Source organism: Salminus brasiliensis, chromosome 23 (genome assembly GCF_030463535.1).
Source record: "Salminus brasiliensis chromosome 23, fSalBra1.hap2, whole genome shotgun sequence".
Lineage (NCBI taxonomy): Eukaryota > Metazoa > Chordata > Actinopteri > Characiformes > Bryconidae > Salminus > Salminus brasiliensis.
This window is the reverse complement of record NC_132900.1, coordinates 29,658,047-29,678,851: the sequence shown is the minus strand read 5'-3', so window position 1 is coordinate 29,678,851 and position 20,805 is coordinate 29,658,047. Positions and strand designations below refer to the sequence as shown.

At 42.9% G+C, this 20,805-nt stretch overlaps 2 protein-coding genes across 4 annotated transcripts in view; both read left to right on the top strand.

Annotated features, from left to right (window-relative positions):
• The window catches only part of arhgef2b (rho/rac guanine nucleotide exchange factor (GEF) 2b), an 80,318-nt gene extending 70,585 nt beyond the window's left edge, over positions 1–9,733 (top strand). For all 3 annotated transcript variants that reach the window (XM_072668840.1, XM_072668842.1, XM_072668841.1), the window contains 11 exons: positions 1,211–1,287; positions 1,521–1,702; positions 2,669–2,736; positions 2,938–3,126; positions 4,094–4,192; positions 4,296–4,351; positions 4,908–4,949; positions 5,049–5,099; positions 5,207–5,566; positions 6,849–6,999; positions 7,942–9,733. In XM_072668840.1, coding sequence (XP_072524941.1) covers positions 1,211–1,287; positions 1,521–1,702; positions 2,669–2,736; positions 2,938–3,126; positions 4,094–4,192; positions 4,296–4,351; positions 4,908–4,949; positions 5,049–5,099; positions 5,207–5,566; positions 6,849–6,999; positions 7,942–8,024 — 1,358 coding nt within the window. In that variant the 3' untranslated portion in view covers positions 8,025–9,733. The remainder of the gene's footprint in view (positions 1–1,210; positions 1,288–1,520; positions 1,703–2,668; positions 2,737–2,937; positions 3,127–4,093; positions 4,193–4,295; positions 4,352–4,907; positions 4,950–5,048; positions 5,100–5,206; positions 5,567–6,848; positions 7,000–7,941) is intronic.
• A 932-nt stretch (positions 9,734–10,665) lies between these two features.
• Positions 10,666–19,723, top strand: LOC140545603 (annexin A2-like). The gene is made up of 13 exons (XM_072668463.1): positions 10,666–10,796; positions 11,898–11,958; positions 12,051–12,144; positions 13,108–13,202; positions 13,312–13,425; positions 13,529–13,619; positions 14,436–14,515; positions 16,191–16,250; positions 16,743–16,833; positions 17,558–17,653; positions 17,921–17,979; positions 18,073–18,183; positions 19,380–19,723. Exons 1-13 carry the CDS (start codon positions 10,774–10,776, stop codon positions 19,440–19,442), a joined length of 1,038 nt encoding a protein of 345 aa, XP_072524564.1. The 5' UTR covers positions 10,666–10,773; the 3' UTR covers positions 19,443–19,723.
• The last annotated feature ends 1,082 nt before the right edge of the window (positions 19,724–20,805 follow it).

Sequence of the window (20,805 nt, the reverse complement as noted above, 5' to 3'; positions counted from 1 at the left end):
TTTTTTTTTTACAATTTTAATTATAATAATTTTATATATATACTAAATAAAATACAGTGATTTATACTCAACACCTGCTGCTCTTCATCTAATTAAACCCGTCTAATCACACTGTTAGTAATGAAACCTGCAGCGGATCAGTGTTTATTAAGCAGTAATAACAGTCTCCTCCATATGCTTAGAAAAGACTATAATTATCACTATAACAAAATTTTGCACGATACGATAAAATATTGTCATAGCTCTACTTGTGATACATCCTATACTTTTCTGAGCATATCGGGGGTATCAGGGAGTGAGACTGGAAGTCCTGTACTGTACTGTACTGTACTGTACTGGGTATTGGAAAGTATTTGAATAGCAGTTTTTTTACTGATGCATTTTTTTTTACTGATGCATTACTGATTTTTTTACTGATGCATTACTGATGCATTTTGTCTGCATGATATAATATCACAACGAATATTATATGATATGAAATCTGCACAATATCACCTAGTCAAAGTGTCCAAGTCATTTGTACTAGTTCTAGATAGTGGTTTATGAATGCGCCACTGCTATTTTTAATGTCAGGACCCCAAGTATCTCCCACCTATAGTAAGTATTCATATTTATATTTTTATATACTTATTACCTTTACATTTACTTTAGTAACCATTAAACACAAGCTTTATTATTTACTTATTCATCCCACTGCAGAAATGATTATACATTTTTTGGTAACATTTACTTCCCACAGAGTTCTATTTTAGGGTTTGTGAAATTGTTGCTAATTGTGGAAGTCATGTAGTTAGGTGTGGGTCTAAGCTCAGGGTTTAAGAGGTTAATAGAGGATACTTCCAGTGCTGCTTAGAAAAGCAACATGGTGATCACTTCTGGTTTGTAATTGCTTGCATAAACATGATTTTGTACATTGACTTTCTTTCACAATTAAGAACCTTAAACGTGCTTAAAGAGCCTTTAGGAGTGCATGTAAGTGCTCAAATTTGTTGTGTGTTTAGTGTATTAAAAATGACAGATCTCAGTCTAAATAATTTTATTGTTGTTAAATTATGATTTTAATGTAAATAAATTGTTGTGAACTCCCAGTCTAGCACCCTTAATGTCTGGGCATTCATTTACTTGTACTTGTATACGTGCGTGTTACTGAAGCTACTAATTGGGCCTGTTTACGTTCTCGACTAACAGCAAGCTGTGTTTATTTTTGTAGATGTGCAAGTCCTGCTGCTGACCGACATCCTGGTGTTCTTGCAGGAAAAAGACCAGAAGTATTTTTTCCCCTGTCTGGTGAGTCACAGATTCAGAGCCCTCTGAATTCCCAGCATTATTGAGAATTATTTGGCAGGAATCGTCATTGTCCTCTTTACCTGTTTCTGACACTGGTAAATGAAGTGTGCTTCATATGAAGCTTCATATGATGTACAAAGTGTATCAGAAGGCAGCTCCAGAAATCACTGGCTGCACACAGAGCAAGAAAAAGCCTTCATTCAAACCTCTTTTACTCTTGTCTGTCTTTGAAGGACAAGCCTTCAGTCCTGTCCCTGCAGAACCTGATAGTCAGGGATATAGCCAATCAGGAGCGAGGGATGTTCCTCATCAGCAACTCCAATCCTCCAGAACCTCCAGAGATGTACGAGCTGCATGCCGCCTCCAAAGACGACAGGAACAACTGGATGAAGATCATTCAGGAGGCAGTGAGGCAGTGAGTGCACCCTCTCTCCTCAGCTCCACCACTAGGGCTGTTTTTACAAATCAATTGATATTAGTAATTATTATTATACACATTTTCTGATACTTTTTAGGCCATATTTTGGATCCTTAAAATAATAACCAAATGGCCTATTGGTTTGTCATATACAATATTATTAAAAATAAATATATAAGAAAATTGGCCTGGATTTAATTCCGCTTTCTAACTGTCCATCTGGTTTGTGCTGTTGTGAGTGAATGGCTAGACTCCCTCCTTGTCCAGCACTTAAAAGGCTGCCGCTGCCGCCTAGTGTACCAAAGTAGTAACTGTTTAAAGTTAATACCGGAGGAACAGAGCAGCATTTGTGTTTCTGTTCTGTTTAAGAGAAAATACCTTAAACACACTTTATTTTATTTTATTTAATATGAAGAAAATGCTGGATTGTTTTTTTTATTAGTAATTTGAATCTGCTGTCCTCCTCTTGTAATGTGATTTGTGATAAATAATATGATCTAAAAAAAAAAAAAAAAAAGGTAAAACTGAGTAATAGCCTTATTTTATAAGTTACTATTTATGCAAAATAGTAAAAAGGGCAAATACTTAGTAATAGCTGAGTACAAAAATACATCAGTCCTCTTTTATTGTTTCTCAAATTATAACAAATAAATAGTCAGCACACTCAGTCATGAACTATCCCAGTGCATCCAACAATAAAGGCAGCATGGAGTTTCTTTGAACACAGTAATAGAAAGAGGGTAGCACACAGAAAGCTCCAGTTCCACATAGCGATCCAATTTACTGTGGACATTGTGGACATGCAGCTTACCCATAAATCCAGGCTCAGATTTAAATGAGTTAAAGGAGATAAAGACAGAAAGTGACTTATTTGCAACAATAGGTAAAACTGGGATAGTGCCACACACACACACACAGGAGGTCTCTGTATTCATTTCCTCATCCTCTCCGTCCCTCACACAGGTGCCCCTCCAGGGAAGATTTCCCCCTTATTGAGACGGAGGACAAAGCCCTTCTGCGTAGAATCAGAGGTCAGTACCAGGACGAGACCGTTTTCCCATCATTCAGCGCTGTTCCATTTCCTGCTCTCACTGCTTTATCCACCCCGCTGTTTAAACCTTCCATGACCTCTGAGGAATGGGACTGGGGTAACATTGGTCTAATGTGGTGAATGTTCTGGTGAGCTAAATGGATTGTCTGTAAATTTCTCTCTCTCTTTCTCTCTCTCTCAGCTGATATTCAGCAAAAGGACCGGGAGGTGCTGGAGCTGCTACAGGAACGCGTGACCCTATTCTACGACCTGGCAGAGGTCACTGGAGGTCAAGAAGTCACCCATCCCACCAACTGCCGCAATGTGTTCCGAGCAGACACGCCTTACGCACCCCAAGCTGAAAGATTACTGAATAATGCCATTGCTGAAGGTATGACGGGACACCTGAGTTACCGGAGTTTCCTTTTTACCTGACTTCAGGCTCTTGCAGATGGCGCTACACGAGAATGATGGCGCTGTAAGGTGTGTGGCAGGATTCATAGACTGAGAAGAGGTGGTACAAGGTTGGTAATGGGTCTCAAAGCAGATACAGGAGGGACTGCATTTGGGCGTGGCCAAAGACCACAGTAGCTGAATCTGCAGGTGTATGGAAGCGTACGGTCATACGGGTCTACCAGCAGTGGCAGAAATCCCAGCCTACAGGAAATTCACTCTTGAGCAGAAGTGTTGATGGTCTGCAGCTCCCTGTGGAGCGTCCTTTCAGAAGTTGGTGGTGAAGGACCTGCGTGGACTTCTAGAAGCAGTTCTGTCTTGGAAGTGAAGCGACTTTCGGCCACAATTCTGTGGAGAATTCCCTGTAGACTGTAGATTGTAGATTTCTGCCACTGCTGGTAGACCCATATAACTGTATGCTTTCATACACCTGCAGATTTAGCTACTTTCTTCACTCTATGGCCTTTGGCTACGCCCAAATGCAGTCACTCCTTTCAGCCAATCATTAACATCTGCTTTGAGACCCATTTTCCACACATCCAACGGGACCCTCACTGCACTGTAGCACCTTTTCTAAATCTTTGAATTCCAACACACAACCTGCAGGAGCCTGAAGTCACTACCACCTTAAACTCACAAGGTGACTGATTTCTGTCCGGGGAGCTCATGGCACACTTAATGGTCTCTTATTGTTGATATTTTTTTGGTTTCAATATGTTACATTAAGCTATTGTGGTATTTTGGGGTGCCAAAACTTTTAAAAACCCTTTTAGCCATAAATTTTAGGTATAATTAGAATATGAATATGGCAGTTGTTCTGTACCAAGAACCAAGAAGACATTCTTTTGCTTATTAATTCATCTGGGGATAAAGTCTAATAATTTTTCCCCTGTTCCTTAAATTAGTGGACAGACTGAGTGAACTGCTCCTGGGCTCCAGCATCGAGCTTCCTCAGTCCTGCAGTTCCAACAATGTGCAGAACCACATGGAGGTGCCAATGAGCAGTAAGTCTTCAGCCTTCTGTGTTTGTTTACAGAAGACATGCCTTTATAAAAAGACTCCCTAATATTCCCATGCTTCCTATCTCTGCCTTTCCCCTAAACACAGATGGAGAGACCGTTTCGGTTAATGGAACTCATGATGGGAACAGTCCATCACAGAAGGTAAGGCGCTGATTTTGGTCATTCAGGGCCAGATAGTTAAATGATCAAACACTGGTGTCCCTCCTTCGAAAGAACATCCAGCAGAACCAAAAACAGAGCTGTAAAACTGGCCGATTTCAAAACCCCAAAACTGTTACATCACAGTCTGTACTAAAAGACGACGATGGCTTCAGGAGAAAACGGTGCTGCTGATACTGGAGAGCGGCTCTTCTCTCTTGTTACTGTGTTAAACTATGCTATAATAGGTGGGTTCTGTGGTCAGTCGCTGGTGGCATAATCCAGCTTCTCTGTAAAAGGAAAATCAGTGTTTAAATCTCAGGCAAATAACAGGGTGGTAAATAGGCTTGTACAATTGCATCAGAGTATTTTTCACCCCTATTTCTAAATTAAAATACAAATTAAATACATGCTTAAATAAGTGCATCCTATGGCACCTTTTTCAGCAACTAGGACGTTAAAGGGGAGAATTCACATCAACATTAAGTCAGAAAATCAAGCCACTGATGAATTATAGTATTTTCTCATTTCTGAACCATAATTGCCCTCCTTTCTATAGGACAGAAATGGCAACCAGCTGCAGGACAGGACTCCCAATGAGGTGCGGAATGGTTACTGGATCATTCATCTATCAAAATGCAACCTTATTCAAGTAGGACGCCCCAAGCTAACTCTCTACACTGTTCTGTCTGTGTTTCAGGATGTATGCCAAAGACTCGTCAACCTCAGCACTCATCTCCACGCACTACAGGTCAGTCTCTGAGACCACCTGCGGCTACGTAGCCGTCAGCATTCTGCTGTCCGTTTTCTCCTCCTTTATATAATTTGGCCACTCTCTCTCTCTCTGTCCCTCTCTAGGCTGCTGTAATAAGGCAAGACTCTATCCTGGAGGTGTGTCTGTGGGACAGCGGTACACCCAGCTCGGCTCCACCCACCCCGACCTCCGTCCCACTGGGCCCTTCCCCGGTGCGGCTGAGCCGCTCCCTGTCCAGAGACGCCCTGCTAGAAGGCATGAGCGGTGTGCCAGGGGAACACACGCTGCTGCAGCGGCAGTTCTCCCTGCTGCAGGAGGAGGTGGGGCGACTGCGCCCCCTGGAGAACAAGCTGCGGGACAGCGAGAAAGCACGGGCACAGCTGGAGATGCAGCTCAGAGAACTGCAAGCCACACGCAACGGCAACAACACACAGGACAGCACAGATGCAGGTGCAGCACAGAAGGTGAGCGATTAGGCCAAAAAAAAAAAAAAAAAAAAAGAGTGGTATCACTGTTTTCATATATAAATATATGATATAAAAGCATATGATATAAAAGCTAAAAAATGACTAAAAAAGTTTAAATATATAAAAAAAAACAATAATGTAATAAAATATCACAAATAATCAGCCTAAAATATTTTTTTAAATTTCAAGGATATAAAAAAACAGTGATGTAATAAAAGAAAACAAATAATCTATATGAAAATGTAAAACTAAATAATACATTATTTTTAAATAAATAAAAGTGGATATCAAATAAAATATTCAGGCAGATTTAGACAAAAATTACAGATAATTACAGTATATTTTCTGTTATTAATAACTTATTATTTCTAGGTTCTAACACTGAAATATTGAATACATCTAAACATATATTCTGGGGACTACATTATATTTCAGCATATTGAAATATTACTGAATAACAATATTTATATGTATATGCAGTCAACTAAACAATTTTCTGCTTTTCTGAAGCTTATTAAATACATCATCAAGTCTCGGCCACAGAGACCGACATCATCAAGTCACAGCAAAAAGTGATGGAAAAATAAAAGAAAATATAATGTTCAGTTAACTAAAACTAAAATCAACAAAGGTAAATAAACTAATTAAGAACATAATATAAGATAGAAACAAATAAATAATAAAAATAAATGAAAACAGAATGAGAAAATAATAAGACAGTCTGACATAAATAAAACAAGAATTAGGAGATAAACATATCAGTCACATTTAAACGTCTGACCGATGTTGATAATTTATCATTATGTAATTATCTGCTGATACAGTTATGACTCAAATATCATTGTGCATTTCCAGTTATTAGCACATTCGACAAAAGTATTTGGACGCCTGTTAGTTAGTTAGGTAGCACCATCATTCCAGAGAACACAGTTCTTCCACTGCTCCACAGCTCAATGCTGGGGGGCTTTATACCCCTCTAGCCAACGTCTGGCATTAGGCAGCATGGTGCCAATAGCTTCATGTTTGTTTATCTGCTCCAGAGAATAGTCCTATTCTACTGGCAGTACTACTCTACAGGGACTAGACAGGCTGTGTGCAACTTAAAGTAGCTGAATACATTTATTAGATGGGACGTCCACAAACATTTGGACACATAGTTACACACCAGTGGTACTGTGTGTGTGCATTTTTTCCACGTGGTCTTTGTTTGCAGTGGTACAGTATGGTGCTTTGTAGTCGTTGCGGCTCTTTATTAACGCCTCTCTTCGTTTTTTCCAAGACTCCGACTCCGAGAAGAGGAAGTGACAGCAGTCAGGGCCCCCTCGCCCCGTTAGCCTGCCAGGAAGACGGCGTGCAGGAGGGCAGCGAGGAAGAGGATTCTGAAGAAGAGGAAGAGGTTCGGATTTCCCCACGCTCAGACAGCCCCAGAGGTGAGGCCCGCAGGCTAGTGAAGGATCACGCCATGACCGGACAGAATCAGCCATTCTATCAGAACTCCATTCTGCCCTTCCCTCTCTTTACCTTTCGCTCCTCTCCTATCTCTCGCGTTCTATCTCTCCGTCTCTGGGTGTGTTAGAAGGTAATATCCTGTCTGACTCTCTTCCCTCTGTTTACACTGCGGGTGGGAGTCGCTGTACTCTGACAATATTTAACTTTCTGTCTCTGTGATCTCCTCTTTAAAGACTGACAACACACTACATCATTACCTCCTAAACCACCCTACCCCCCCCAACCCTACTACATAAGATCTCTCCCATAGAGAGTAAAGCAGACAAGCTTGTCCTGAAGAAGTGTGCCCACATGCCAGTTGAGCAAGATTTTGAGTCATTGTAAAGATACATTATATGTCCAAATATTTGTGGACACCCCTCAAACACTAACGATGCATTCAACTAGATGTGCAAATGCATAGACACAAACAGCTTTCCAGTTGTCAATAGAAGAGACTCTATTGGAGACTATCAGCACAATGCTGCCTAATCCCAGTGGGCTAAATAGAGGGGTATAAAGCCCCCCCCCCCCCCCCCCCCCCCCCAGCCGCATTGAGCATTGAGTAGAGTGGTGCAGCTGCTGTGTTCTCTGGAATGATGGTGGTGCTCCATCCAGTACTTTTTGAGATGAGCAGGCAAAATTGAGATGAGGTGGAATGGTGATCATCCAACACCCTGACCTTACATACAACGAGATTAGTGACGGTCTCACTCCAGTGCTTGTTAGCAACATTAGCCTATCATCTCCTATTGTAAACTATACAAGCACATGTCAGATAACGAACATGACTTGGCTGATTGACTGTATCTGGGGTCAGTGATCGTTCATGATGTATTATGAAATTAAATAAACTATCAATAATACTAACTCTCTGTTTATAGATCTCCAAGACATCCCAGAAGAGAGCGAGTGTGGGACCGAAGCCCCGGATGGCGAGGCAGGATCGGACGCTGCTCATACCTAACAGCCAGCCAGCCAGCCAGCCAGGCCAGCCTGCCCACCCACCCCGACCACAACATCGGAGTCAGCCGCAGAGCCGAACCTCCTCTGCCACTGGACGCTTCTCAAGCCTCCTGTTCACCTCAGAGGAGCATATGCGGCCTAATACGTCCCGCTATAGCTAGAGCTAAGAGAACTCGAAGGTTGATTGAAGGTTTTTAGTTTTTTTAGCAGTCAAGTTGAATCTCATTTCATTCGTGTGAGTTCGAGACGCTTTCCCTTCCTGTTTGATACGAGGAAAAAAAAAAAGAGAGGGAGAGTTTAAGGGAAAAAGGAAATGTTCATGTCAGAAGAAGCACAGAGGTAATAACCTGCTGTTCCAGCAGCGTTCTTAATTTATACGCGGAGAGTAACGTCTTATCTTGATCCGTAGCCTACTACTGCCTGCCGTTTTATGTTTATTCTGTTGTTTGTGTTGTTGTTTTTCTATGGTGCAGATGACTGAAACTGATAAAAGGCTGAAAATAAAAAGATAGGAAGCGTTGATGAGTTGAGGATGTACTGTATACAAACCTTAGAAGATCCAGGGGTAAGCTTGCAACCACAGAGCATTGTAACTGAAAAGAAAGTGAGTAGTGCTTTGTACACGCCTACTAGTAGTAGTAGTAAATATAAAGGAATATCTTAAAGGAGCATCCCAGAGCTTTCTAACGTAATCTCCATCTTCTGCATCTGTACTGTGCTTGTTTTCACTTGCACTTAGAATTAAAAACCAAAGGGCAGATGTTAAAGCAGGTGCCTGCTGGCTTCCATTATTAGTGTGCATTGAGTGCATCACCTATTCTACCTGGATCATCTTGTTAGGATGTTTGCCATGAACCGTTTCTACGATGCTTGTCTGTACGTAGCAAAGGAGAATCCAGTAGAGTAGAAGCCAGTGGGCATTGAGCTGCTGCTTCAGCATCTGCCCATTGAATTCCAGTACTAGCTCGCTTTGCATCAGCACATTTTCCGGCCTTAACAAATTATGGGAAAGCGCATCGAAATTACTGCCTGTGCTAATCGGCCGCACCATACCGACGCAGAAGGTGGACACTAGGATGAAAATCATGGACTACTCCTTTAACAGTATGAAGCTCATGGGAGACTTGAAACCTGCATTTATTCCCATTGGCCACAGGGTGGCGAATGCGGGTTGTTGGTTTATTACCAATGGAGTCAAAGAGGAGAAAGCATGATAAAGAACTGCGAGAGACATCGATAAACGACCAAAGTGGTTAGCTGGTCATTAATATTCTGTTAAATTATGCTTTATTTGAATAGAGTAGATGAGAACTGCTGTCATGGTTAGGCCGTTCGCTAACGATGGATTGTTACTTGTAGGACATCAGGTATGCGTCGTTCCCTCACCCTTCAGAGCCATGAGTTTTGCAAAGACGGTGGCTTCGCTCTTACCCACCTCATCCTTCATCATTCACATAGCTGCGTACAAGACAGGCCGTCAGCAGACCAGTCGTAACTGAAGTCCACTCCTGGACGTAGAAGGGGTTTTTTTTCTCTCTCTCTCTCTACTATGTATATTATGTATCTGTCTGTATAAATATTTGGAAAGTTTTGAAAAAGGAAAAAAAAAACTAAAAAAGCCCTTTTAAGTGTAAACCTTGTAACTTTTTTTAACTTTTATGTTGTAATTTTATTATTTTTATTACTTGAACTTACTGCCTGTTTGTATTGTGTTGGTCAAATATACAGTAGCAATACAGAATTATAAGGTTTCTGCTTCCTCGTTGTTCCTCAAACACATGCACACATACGTACACATGCAATTATCTAATCAGTGAAATGCATTAAAACATCTACCATCATTCGTACCAACCAATAGAACCAGGACAAAAATCTGATCTCAGATTTTGGGTGTATTGTGATTGTTGGTGTCAGAAGTGGCTGGCTTGAGAATTCCTAGACCTGCTGAGAAAGGCTACAGTAGCTCACATAACCACTCTGTACAGCTGCGATGAGCCGAAAAGCATCTCAGAATGACCATCAACACGGCCGAATTTAAGGAGGATGAGCTACAACAGCAGAAGACCACGTCTGTCAGCCAAGACCAGAAAGCTGAGGCTGCAGTGGCTCAGCACAGGCTCACCTACACCGGACAGCTGGAGAAGCGTAGCCTGGTAGGGTCAGAAGCTGGCGCCGACAGCCTAAATCCATGAACCCATCCTCCCTTTCGTCAACAGTCCAGTCCAGTCTGGTGGAGGAGGTGTTGTAATGGTGTGGGGAAATTGTCTCTGGAGGTTCTCTGGAATGATGGATGGTGCTCCATCCAGTTCTTTTGCGATCATCAAACATCCTGTCCTCACTAACACTCTTGTCGCTGAGTGCAGTCAAATCCTCACAGCAATGCTCCTCCAAAATCTAGTAGAAAGCCTTCTTCCCTGGACAGTAGAGACAGTTACTCCGACCATTTTTAATGATATTGATTTCAGGAGCAACAAGGAATGAGCAGGTGTCCCAATACTTTTGTCCACACTATTCTGTTACACACTCCTACAACCTTCTAAATGACTCCTACCTTAAGCCCATCCTTAACAAACCGTGTTTCTGAAGCGCCTCAGGCGGTCATTGGAGAGTCCAGTCATAATATTTGTCAGCAGCTGAGTCTACATCACACCCTTATCAGCAAACGTAACGAGAGACAGCTCCAGCTCAGGTCCAACAGTCATTCACTCGGCAGGTAGAGCAGTGTCCTACAGACAGACACAGGCTGGTCAATGGAAAAGCTGGAGGATCCACGGTAAGTAGCCAACTGGGGTGGCCTAGCTGGCTCACCTCAGGGTTGTTGTTTTTTTTTTATGCTAAAATTTCTACAATTAATTAATTAATTTTATTATTTCTTCTTCCTTCTACCTCTACTTAATTATCTCTACTCACATGTACCTACTTCTACCATTCTTCAGCTCCATATTAGCTCTTCATGTTAAGTTCCTTAATTAAAATTTTCTTTGATTTTCTAAGATGTGAACTTTTCTAAGTGGTTTCTTAAGAAACATACTGGTGGTGAACGGATCCAGGTGTTGGAGCAGTTTTACTGTTTCACAAAATTTTACACATCTAATGGTTGGGACGTTCTTTTACGCTTGGGCTTGTTGAGGCCCACATGTGCCCCAAGATCTGCCTCCTGTTTGCCTGGAAAAGAGATTTTCTGGTACTGATGGTCTGAGGGCTACATTTAGCCACAAAGCTAGCAAGTATCTGAGCTGCTGAGAGGAGCTGTGCTCTTAGGTTAAGCTGAGGTTGGCTCTCCATGCTGGAAATATGACTGTAAAGGAAAGTGGTGTGAAGACACACTGTGGCATTAATGTGTGTGAAAGTCCGCAGCGACTGCATGTAGACTCTGCTACCACAGCATCGCTACCACACTGTTAGACTGCCGGCTGCTGGACACCGGCCCCACACAGCATTGATGTAACCGTGGCATTAGCATCGCTGAGGCGTTAGTCCTAAGCCATCTTCATGAGGTCCTGGGCCCTCTACATCTTAAGGCTCTAAGGGCGAGGCTTGAGTCCCGTACAGGAAGCATTATAGAGGTCAGTGTAGGCCACAGAACCCTTTTCACAATAAATAGCAGATGTTTTGGTCCCAAACACCCCACTGTTGAAATCCTATTGACCGTCCTGTGCAGCTGCTGGTGGACCGGTAAAACTAGGCCTGCCTGTTTTTCTGTTTTTTCATGTTTCTTCACAGTGAACCACAATTTCACACCAAACCCCCACACTCTGAACGACTTTCTTTACCGTGTGAGCAATGTTTTCAGAAATCAGTGGAAATTGAGAGAAGTGTTGAAGAACTTTCCACACTGACATCCCGAACCGTCTCTTTTTTCACCAATCCGCAGTCAGTACTTAGAAATGGAGAGTCCAGTGGACAACATCGAGTACAATCCAGGGAAAGAGACGGTACGTAAGCTGCTGTGTATGGATTCCTAACAGCCTGCTGTTTACATTTTCTTCATTCCTTTGTTCACTGAGTTCATTCTTTTCGTTTGCAGATGTGGTGGGGAACTCTCGGCACTATGCGTCCGTTTCAGCCTTTCGATCCAGATCTGGACGCTCGTCAGATTTTTGTCGCGCTGGAAAACAAAAGTACTGTCACACTCTAGCATGTGGGTCTGTAGAGAGAGAGAGAGGGCGAGAGAGCAAGAGAGTATGTGTGGGTGGCGCGAGAGAGGGAGATAAAGAGATGAACTCAAGGTGAAGTAAATGGAAGCTGTAAATGTAAACAAGCAAACTAATGAGAATAAACTTAGAAGTAAAGTCTAATGGTGCTTTCAAGTGCATGTTCTCCGAGGTGGAACTCGCTCACCTGACTTATGTGGTTTGTGTGGGAAATTAAAAAAAGAGGCTATTAAATGTTTTTATAAATATTTGGGTTTTTTTTTTTATATTAAAGTTTTTCATTTTACGCCACATAAATGCTTTGATTGTAGATCAAAGTTCATGCTGCCCAGAAGTTTATGCTGCTTTGAAAAGTTTGACGTCTGCTTTTGACTTCAGAGGGGGTTCATCCTGGTGGGAAACTCCAAAAAAAAAAACTCCAATAATAGTCTATTGCCGTGTCACTATTCAAATCCCGCAAGTTGAAATCCCAAGTCATGCTGCTTTGCCATCAGCAGCTGGAGTCTGAGAGAGCACAATTGGCCATGCTCTCTCTGGGTGGGTAGATGGCGCTCTCTCCCCTTGTCACTCTTAAAGCTATGTTGGCCGGCACAGGCATCTGTTAGCTGGTGCGGTGTGTCGGCTGCTCGACGATGTCGCATTGGCAGCAGTTGGAAATTTGCTAGTTGGTATTGCTTGGGGTTGTTACGAACGTGTGGGGGGGTGTAGGGGGTGGGGTCAGCAGTGGGTCATTATCATTTAAAGGAACAGGCACTCAAATTGGCCGTTCCCAACCGGGCTGTTTAGACAGGGCTTATGACCTTATGACCTTCAGGATTAGGTGCTAAAGCGCCTCCAACAAAGAATTGCTCTGTGGTCTGAAGCCAGACTCTGACAGGTCCAACCGGTCTCAGTGTGTGTGTGTGTGTGTGTGTGTGTGTGTGTTCTTAGCTGTTGACATGATGACCTTGACCAGGATTCTTACTAACAGGACCAATGCCCAAAGACAGAACATTGCTGTGGCCTACCACACCCTCGCACACAAGGTGCGCAGATGCCGCTGAACCACAGCTAAAACGGATTACATTTTAATTTATTAAATTAAATTTCATTATTTGTATTTTTTATATACATATCATTCAATTCATATCTCAGGATCTGAACACAGTTCTGAAGAAAGCCCTGTCTGGGCCCGTGCAGGAGCTGCTGCTGGCCCTGCTAATGACCCCAGCTCAGTTCGATGCCCATCGCCTTCGTCACTCCATGGAGGTGAGCCAGGAACCTCAACCACTCAAGTAGGAAAGTCAGTGCCATGGATGACTTGGATGTTTGTGATGTATGTGTGTGTGTGTGTGTGTTTGTGGCTGGGCAGGGTCTAGGTACTGATGAAGAAGCTCTCCTGGAGGTGTTGTGCACCAGATCTGCTGATCAGCTCAGAGACATCACAGTAGAGTACAAGCAGGGTGAGTGTAGAGATTCAGGGTTGCCAGGTTTTCCTTTCCACGCTTTCCTCTGAAATTGGGCGGGTTGCAAAGCTAACACTGATCAAACCTAAATCCCAACAGTAAAACATGGGGGTGGTAGCCTCATGCTGTGCAAAGCTTTATATATATAAGCTAAATATAGCCATAAGGGTTCAGCAATACCACACAAACCTCTTGATGATGGTCCTTTATTGAACCTTTATTGAACCTAATGGCATATATACACTACATGTCCATATGTTTGTGGACACTCCATCTACTGAACGCATTCAGCTACTGTAAGTTGCACCCATTGCTGACACGTCTAGTCTAGGGCTTGAGGGGTATAAAGCCCCCCCAGCATTGAGCTGTGGAGCAGTGGGAGTACTGTGTTCTCTGGAATGATGGTTTGTTGGTGCTCCATCCAGTACTTTTGGGATGAGTTGGAGAGTTGGGGATGAGGAGGGGTGGTAATCGTCATCAAACACCCTGTCCTCACTAACACTCTTGTCGCTGAATGCAATCAAATTCTCATAGCAGTGCTCCTCCAAAATCTAGTAGAAAGCCTTCTTCCCAGGACATTAGAGACAGTTACCTCAACAAAAGCAGGATCAACTCTTTCATAATGGCCTTGATTTCAGAAGAAACAATCAATGAGTGTCCAAATACTTTTGTCTGTATACTGTATATAAATATAAGTGATATAAATATTACTATATATAAGTATTACTCAGGTAGAAATAAAATGATATTTCCAGCAAACTTAACTAGAAGTAGAAAACCAGCAGTAACGCACTCTGTGTTTTCGGCCCACAGCGTACGGACGTTACCTGGAGAACGACCTGATCAGTGAGACCAGCAAAGACTTCACCAAGCTGGTTCTGGCCATACTCAAGGTAACGTGTGACCAGGGTTCACTGGTCAGTATCTCTGCGCTGGAAGCTTAGCCATATAGTTTGAGCCGAATACTTCTAATCTGCCAAGATCCCAAACATAAAAAAAACAGCTCTAAAAATAACAAGGTTCAAGGGTTCTTTAGTAAAGGCAAAGGTTCTGTAGAGCGGCCTGATAAAGATCCATTTAAATGCTTAAATAGTTTGTTAGCTGGTTAGTGTTCTTATATCTAGGGAAAACCTTTTCTAGATAGCTCTTCAAAAAACTTTTTGAAAAGGGTTCCACTATTGCTACGAGTCAAAGAACCCCTTTTAGTACCATATAGAGGGTTCGGATTGCCATTATAACTAAGATCCGTTTGAATGCATCAATGCTTTAAAGCGTTCTTCATATCCAAGAATAACATTTTTTAGAAGGTTCTTCATAGAACCACATAGAACCTACAAGATAAGATGGTTCCACTATTGCTATGAGTCAAAGAACCCTTTTCAGTATTATATAGAACCCTTTTTTGCTTTGAGTGTGTAGGTTATCATGCATACACACAAGCATTTGCTACGTTAAGGGTTCTTTGGTACAGGCAGTGGTTCTGTATAGCACCATGACTAGTCACAGATCCATTTAAATGCTTGAATGGTTCTTCACCTGGTTGAAGTCTTCTTAATATCCAAGAAAAAATGTTTGTAGCTGGTCTTATAGATAGAACCCTTTAAAAGAATGGGTTCTACTATTGCTACCAGCTATATAGAACCCTTTTTCGCTCAGAGCATGTAATATATCAGGTATAAAGGTTTTTTTTTTTTTTTTTTTTTTTTTTTTTAAAGGTGCACATATTTGTCACTGTACACTGTACAGCGAAATGTGTCCTCCGCATTTAACCCATCTGGTAGTGAACACACACTCACACACACACATGTGTTAGGGGCAGTGAGTACACACACACACCCAGAGCGGTGGGCAGCCAACTCCAGCGCCCGGGGAGCAGAGAGGGTAAAGGGCCTTGCTCAAGGGCCCAACAGTGGAAGCTTGCCGAGCCCGGGAATCGAACCCACAACCCTGTTATCGATATCCCGGCGCTCTAACCGCTGAGCCACCACTGCCCGTATACAGGTGCTACTACTAAAGGTTCTTCAAGGGTTCTTTAGTAAAGACAATGGTTCTGTTTGTTCATTTGTTCATATCCAAGAAGACCTCCTGTAAATGGTCTTGTAGATAGAACATTTTAAAAAAGGGTCTTTACGCACTACATAGAACCCTTTTTGTTTAGAGAGTATAGATTTTCAGGCGTACAGGTCTGATTAGGTCTACTACTACACCCTAGAAGTTGAGGGTTATGTAAGGGTTCTTTAGAAAATGCAGTGGTTCCCTATAGCACCATGGCATCTTAAAGAACCATCTGAATGCATGAATGGTTCTTTACCTGCTGAAATGCTTGTTCATATGCAAGTAAAATGCTTGTATATGAATGGTATATACCTGTGTTTCTTTACGTTTTGGTTTATATATGGTTCTATTTAGCATTCAAAAGGGGGTTCCACCACTGCAACAAGTCAAAGAACCCTTACAGAACCCTTTCGGCTTCTTTCTAAAGGCTGATTATAGCAGATAATAGCAGGTTGTCTGCTGGAGGAAGTTAATGATTGAGCCTGACTCTCCTCATCTCTGTCATATCAACAGAAGGAGGAGCTGAACACACCCGGGCAGATTGATTACCAGCTCATAGCTCAAGATGTCAAGGTGTGGCGCTATGGCTATCTCCCTCTCTCTCTAGCTCTCTCTCTCTCTCTAGCTCTCTCTCTCTGCTCTCTCTAGCTCTCTCTCTCTCTCTCTCTCTCTCTCTCTCTCTCTCTCTCTGCTCTCTCTAGCTCTCTCTCTCTCTCTCTCTCTCTCTCTCTGCTCTCTCTAGCTCTCTCTCTCTCTCTCTCTCTCTCTCTCTCTGCTCTCTCTAGCTCTCTCTCTCTCTCTCTCTCTCTCTCTCTCTCTCTGCTCTCTCTAGCTCTCTCTCTCTCTCTCTCTCTCTGCTCTCTCTAGCTCTCTCTCTCTCTCTCTGCTCTCTCTCTGCTCTCTCTCTCTCGCTCTCTCTCTCTCTCTGCTCTCTCTCTCGCTCTCTCTCTCTCTGCTCTCTCTCTCGCTCTCTCTAGCTCTCGCTCTCGTCATAAAGTGTATATGGCCTCATTCAGGAAGCCGTATCCTGGCACTAATACTAAAGCTCACTGAACGTGTGTGCAGAGTCTTGAAGATGCCGTCAGGGGAAAGAAACCTGACCCTGCCCCCTGGATTCAAGTGCTGACCTCTCGCAATTTGGACCATCTCAACAGAGGTATGACCTTTTGACCTTAGACTCTGCCTTTGCTGTGCATCGCCGCTGTCACATAAAAACCTCCAAAAAGGCAGCTTATTTTGGAGCATTTCTATTGGTCCGTTCATCATGGAATTTGGACACAGAATAACTGCCAGATTCACAATTATTATATAAAAAAGTGAAAAACTGCACAAATGGAGATACAAGGTTTTTTGTGTGAGAGTTCCAAACCTGCTGTTAGAGCTCCAAGGGGGGACCAACTCCATATTAATGCCTATGGGTTTAGAACGGGATGTCATGAAAGCTGCTGTAGGTGGAATGTGTAGGTGTCCCAATACTTTAGTCAATATAGTGTAGTTCTATCCTTCCTTCATCTATCATCCTCCTATCCATATTATCCACTTGTTCACTTTAACTTCGCTTTTATTTAGCAATATTTAAAACTTAAAAATGTCTGTAATCCTAAAAAAATATTAAATGCTGGTGCAAATAGCACTCAATAATCGTTTGCTATGTAAGAGCACTCAAAACAACTGGACCAGGACCTCGTAGTAGTAAGCACATCTGAGTGAATACCGTATTTTGTTGTTTGCCGTATTTTAAAATATTTGTTTTAAATATGTAATGCCTAATTAAAGCAGCAATATGTGAAATTTGGTATTTCTTGTTCCTGGGCTCCCCCTACAGTCAGGGAGTGTAATTAGTACATTGACTCTGTGTTGCTGTACTCTGTGTGTCTTAGTTCTCTCTAGGCTGGAGGACGTGACTGGAGAAGTGGTTGATAAAACAGTCCAGAGCCACTTCTCAGGAGACCTCAGACTTGGCCTGCACACTTTGGGTGAGTAAACGACCAACGCCCTCATTCTACCTGGGTTTCATTGAGAATAGCGGAGTTACCAGCGGAGTTACCAGTTACCAGTTTCTTTTGTACTACCTGGCCAAAACTAATGAGCTCCATCAGTCCAAACCTCCACAGACTACTGTTAGGGGGCTGGACACCTCTCAAGTCAATGCTGTGACTTTAGGCTCAAACTGTATGTGTCCCATTATACTGGCAAATAATCCTCGTCATGCTGTAGTAATAAAAGTGCTCCTTTCTGTACAGTCCGCTCAATCCAGAATACACCACTCTACCTGGCCCAGCGCTTACAGGCCAGCATGAAGGTGAGGACATAAAGTCCCAAACTCTTTGCCCCATTTGTCGGCAGTAAGGGGACGGGGTGGACACAACACTGTGCTTTTGTATCTGTGCTTCAGAAAAATGCTGTCGTACGAGGCATCATGGTGGGAAGGAGTGAAGAGGACCTCTTATGGGTGAGGGTCTGTTTCCGCAAACTGGCCAACGCCTCCCTCTACTCGACCATACAGGTCAGTTACACACTTCACGCACTGACCAGTGCACTTAAGCTGCGCGAGAGTTCCAGATTAGAGAAAACGGGTCGATAACAAGACTTGGTCGGGAAACTAAACACCATCAGTAATGTTAAATCAGGACCAAAGTTCACATACTGTATCAACTTACAGTACATGGACAAAAAAAAGTATTTGGACACACCACACTTAATCATTGAATTGAGTTGTTTCAATCAGTCTTATTGTCACAGGTCACAGGTGTATAAAATCCAGCCTCTAGCCCTGCAGTCTGCCTTTCTTACACACATTAGTGAAAGAACGGGAGGTTCTGAAGAGCTCACTGAACTCCAGCGTGGTTCTGTATGTAATAGGAGACACCGCTGCACCAACAACAACAAGTCAGCTGGTGAAGTTTAGACCTTCCCTCCTAGATCTTCCTCCATCAGCTGTGAGTGGTGTTATTATTGAACAGTGGAAGAGTTTAGGAGGAACAGCTCACAGAGAGCAGCTCAGCTACCGAGTGTCTGTCAGACCACGTAAAGCTACAGAGCGGGGTCAGGGCCGAGTGCTGAGCTCAGAGCAGAGTGCAGAAAAGCCTCCAACTGACTCAGTAACTGCAGCAGAGCTCCAGACCTGCTGCTGCTGTTAGAGCTTAGAGTAAAGGGGGACCAGCTCCTTATTAATAGAGCTTATAGGTTTAGAACGGGATGTCAAACAAGCTCCTGTAGGTGTAATGTGTAGGTGTCCCAATACTTTTGTCCATATAGTCTGAATGTTGTTGCTCCAAACAGCTCTCTGTGAGGTTTCTGTGGTAATCATTGCTGTGTAATGGCACTCATGGCTAGCAACAAAAACAACTCGACTAGGGTCTCGTTGTAGTGAGCACATCTGAGCACATCTTTTTTTTTTTTGGCAGTATTTTAAAATGACACTAAAACAACAGAAAATACAGAAAATACATCTGTTTAAAGCAGCAATATGTGGAATTTGGTTTTTCTTGTTCCTGGGCTCCCCCTACAGTCAGGAAGAGTAATTAGCACATTGAGCCACCATTAAAGGGCCTGTTACTGTCAGTGGATCATCTCAGTGATTTAGAAGCTGCTATTTTATTCTAAAAGATGTTACATATTGTTGCTTTAAACACACACTCTATGTGCTGGCATTGTATATGAAGCGCTATGTGCCTTCTTCTGATATGTTTCAATTTACAGAAAGAATTTAAAGGGGACCTGCAGCTGGCTCTGCTGGGTCTGTGCCGATCTGAGGACATATAGGGGAACCGGCCCTTGGACTACTGGAGCCGCTGTGGATCTGCGTTAGACTGTTCCTATCAGTTTCTACTGTAAATGCCCCGTTTCTGTCACAAGCTGTGTAAACTTCCTACATCTGCCACTAGGAGGAGTCAATGTCTGCCATAAGACACATGAACACTAGTACCTATGAGGTGGCCAGTGGTCTGGATCATGGTGTTTGGATATCCAGTATAAGCTTAACATATATATATATATATATATTTTTTTTTTTCATTCTTACATTTGTTTAATATTAACAAATATTAAAATCTATACCTAACCTGAAGCTAACGAATGCATCCCTTTATTTTCACTGTCCACTTCTTCATCTTTAAGGCCTGGGTGTCAATGGCTGGGGCATGTATGCTGTGTAATATCTGTTGTAGTTTAATTGACCAAATTCAGCCATAATTAAGGCAGGAAGGCCCCTATCATGTCTGATCCTAGGGTTAGTAATCTGGCCTTCCGTTTTATGGGGTAAAAACGCTATGTATGTCCCCCTTCACTCACATTGCGATGTTCTGAAGCCCGAAGATGGCTGAAATGTTAGCTGCCTTTGCGTTTGCGGAGCAGAGGAAAATTGGAGGCGAGTCTGAAGGCAGTCGGCAAGTCTGTGTGACCGCTGAACCCCACCCATGTTTCTTAGGGGTCTCATGAAGCTCCACCAAAGCTCCATAGTGCAGCAGCAGCGTTCCGGCCTGGAGTGGGAATGACAGAGACGCCGTTCCCCCTGTGGAATCGTCCCTTAATATTGCTTTAAGACGGATAAATGCAAATGTCCTCTCTTCTGATTGGCTGCTGTGTGTTGCGCCTCGTTTCAGCAGCAGTCTGGGATTAGGCGGGTTTATTTAAATGCATTGGGTTTCGTGACATCGGACATTTTTGTAGCTTCCGTATATGGACTATATGTGCCCTTTTATATGTAGGCCTATCACTGCAGTGCGCGTCTGTAACCCCCCATCTGAAAACGGCTGTGGACAGAGACTGAGCTGGACAAGTGTTCTGAGGCTCTAAAGGAAGTCATGTAAAAGCCTGAGCTGACCGACAGAATGGCTGTTGCTATAAGTGACATACAAACAAACACACATGTCCACACACTTCCTCACACACCGCTGCTTCCCGCTTCCTCTTTCCTATCTAGTGATTCAGTGCTACTTACCCTTCGGCCTTCCTTCTCTTCTTTCCTTGTTTATCTGTCTTCATTGTGTTACTTAATTTGACTGGATGTACTTTAATCTGCATGTTACAAGTAGACCCGCCACTGTAAAGAGCTCTGATTCCTCTACAGTTCACCGTTTCACACTAAACCACTCTGAATGACTTCATGAACATTGTGAATTTCTGA